Here is a 2,938-nt window from a genome sequence, read left to right as displayed (position 1 = left end):
ATGTAGGTGTGTGAGTGTATGTATGGGTGTGCGTGTGTGTGTGTGTGTGTGTGTATGTGAGTGTATGTGTGTGTATATGTGTGTTTGTGCGAGTATGTAGGTGTGAGTGTGTGTGTGTAAAGTACTTTCAACCATACCTCCCCCTACACAGCTTCTACTCAAACACATTCACAGCGACTCACCCTACAATAATCTAAACAAAAAAACAAAAAACACACTGAACAAATAATATCATAACAAACTTAAATGGAGAAACTAAAGTCTATCAAACCACACACCAACAACAACAACAACAACAACAACAACAACGAAAAAGTTCATCCAACCACACACCACCAACAACGAAAAAGTCAACGTTGTCAGACAGCTGTTTAAAAGCTCTAGGCCCAAAAGGGAGAGTTCTCCATGTCAGGAAAAATAACTTCATCATTCTTGTAACAACTGCACCTACTTTACGCATCTTTTCTTCTTTGTTTGGTTTTTTTCGATTGACTTTTCCGATCCAGCTTTTTTAAGATTTAGAATTTGGAATTTCGACAAAATATTTCTCACTCACATGTAATGACACCAGAGATTTGGAAAATGAAATACACAAAGAATTTCCCAACTTGGACAGAGCACATCTGAACAGCTGACTAACAACGTGAAAACTAGGTCAATGCACGAACAAATCATCAACGGAACAGCAAAATACCGAGAAACAAGTGAAAGGAAAACAAATACTAAACAACAAGTGAAAGGAAAACAAAAATCAAAACCAGGTAACTATCTGGCAAAGAAACAGAAAAGATCGAAGACTCACTTCATTAACGCCGACCATCTACCATCTATCAAAGCAATCACATAAACAGAGGAGAATAGATGAAAAAATAGATGTTTCTACATGCTTGGGTACACAAGTAAGCTTTATGTATAAAAAGAAAGGACGTTGAAAGAAAGAATTGTGTTATATAAGCAAATAGGTCGATTCTTTATCTAGTAAAAAGAAAGGACCTTGAAAGAAAGAATTGTGTTATATAAGCTAATAGGTCGATTCTACAAGCGAGGTTTTTTAATCGGAAAATACAAAAGGTGTCTTTTCTTAGAAGCAGTGAAAGGAGTGTTTTCTTAGAAGCCATGAGATGGTGAAATCTGTGACAAAGTACCAAGGGACAATCTCAGCACAGTCATCAAGGGGCTGATCAGCCGAACATACACAAAATGAGAGAAAATATTCAATACAACGTGCCAAAGAGAAAACACAGAGGGAGAGAGAGAGAGAGAGAGGGAGGGAGAGAGCGAACGAGGGAGGGAGAGAGGGAGGGAGGGAGGGAGAGAGGGAGGGAGGGAGGGAGAGAGGGAGGGAGGGAGAACAAAGGCAGCATGCTCAACATACAATCCCACACTGAACACATCCATGTATTTATCCTCAACATACAATCCCCCACTGAACACATCCATGTATTTATCCCCTCCCCCTCCCTCCTGTCTCCCTCAACATACAATCCCACACTGAACACATCCATGTATTTATCCTCAACATACAATCCCACACTGAACACATCCATGTATTTATCCCCCCACCTCCTTCATCCAGTACCAGATCTGCAACAGACATCGGCGATCATGGTTCTCCATTCATTCCTTTGCTCGGATGCTCTAAACAAAAAGCTACGTTTCCCTGATCTTTCCCCATTACCCATTTGTTTAGGTTCTCTACGTAGGTTCCCCAAGAGTGTCCTTAAAAGTTCCAAATCAGTTTTTGACTACGTTGTGAGTTTCTAGAGTGGACAAGTTAGAATTATGGTTAGTGTTTGAGGGGGGTTAGGACATAGAAGTGCTACATTGGCCGTCACGCTGCACAGCCAGTCGTGAGTCTGACGACAGGAAGTTATTGTTAGCATCCGAGAAAACACAGAGGGAGCATTATACTAACAGCTCTAGCTACAGGATCCGAACCCCAACCTCTGAGACAGTAGGATCCGAACCCCAGCCCCTAGGACGGTCTCCCAGCCAGCCCACCACACAGGAAGCATCATACAAACAGCTCTAGCCACAGGATCTGAACCCCAGCCCCCGAGACAGTCAGCCAGACAGCTCCCCACAAGCACCACACACCAGAACTGAGGACAAGACAAGCTGGAAGCTCTCACACACACACGACCTTAAGCAAGTTGTGAGCGCCGTAAAACCGCGAGCCAATAGCAGGCTGCAACAACGTCCAAGTCTTACCATACTCGTTAGTGGCCGGGCCACTGTCCAGACTCCCCCCGAACCCCGGCCGGTCGCAGAGAGGGGGGCGGTAGCCGATGTCACAATGACAGTTGCCTCGGCTGTTACATTTCTGTCGTAGAACAGAGAGAGAGACAAGGGACGTATTGAAGGCATACATAGACACATGTACGCACACACACACACACACACACACACACACACATGGCTGTTACATTTCTATCGTAGAACAGAGAGAGAGACATGAGGACATATAGCATAGGGACATATAGAAGACATATGCAGACGCACGTACAACACACACACACATACACACAAAGATGGCTGTTACATTTCTGTCGTAGAACACACCCACACACACACAAACACACACACAAACACACTCACAGACACACACAAACACACATAGAAATAGTCACAGTCAATGACAAAACCCAAACGTCTACAGAGAAGGAAGCACAGCCAGAGGCAGAAGGACGTTCCAGTGACACCCTCCCACAACCCAAGAACATGTGGTGGACGCCTCTGATGAAAAGACGGATAGAGAGAAGACAGATAGAGAGAAGAGGGAAGAGGAAGGTGATGTGTGGTAGACACCTCCAATGAGAAGACAGATAGAGAGAAGAGGAAGGTGATGTGTGGTAGACACCTCCAATGAGAAGACAGATAGAGAGAAGAGGGAAGAGGAAGGTGATGTGTGGTAGACACCTCCAATGAGAAGACAGAT

General features: G+C 44.2%; 1 protein-coding gene across 1 annotated transcript in view; it reads right to left on the bottom strand.

The window, feature by feature from the left end:
- LOC101860130 overlaps window positions 1-2,938 on the bottom strand; it is a gene marked incomplete at its 5' end in the record, with an annotated part of 18,186 nt that overhangs the window by 11,095 nt on the left and 4,153 nt on the right. The window contains 1 exon segment of the mRNA XM_013088691.2: window positions 2,212-2,323. Within this exon segment, the coding sequence (XP_012944145.1) occupies window positions 2,212-2,323 (112 nt within the window).

This window comes from Aplysia californica, unplaced genomic scaffold (genome assembly GCF_000002075.1).
Source record: "Aplysia californica isolate F4 #8 unplaced genomic scaffold, AplCal3.0 scaffold00789, whole genome shotgun sequence".
Lineage (NCBI taxonomy): Eukaryota > Metazoa > Mollusca > Gastropoda > Aplysiida > Aplysiidae > Aplysia > Aplysia californica.
The sequence above is the reverse complement of the archived record's forward strand: the minus strand, read 5'-3'. Positions and strand labels throughout refer to the sequence as shown.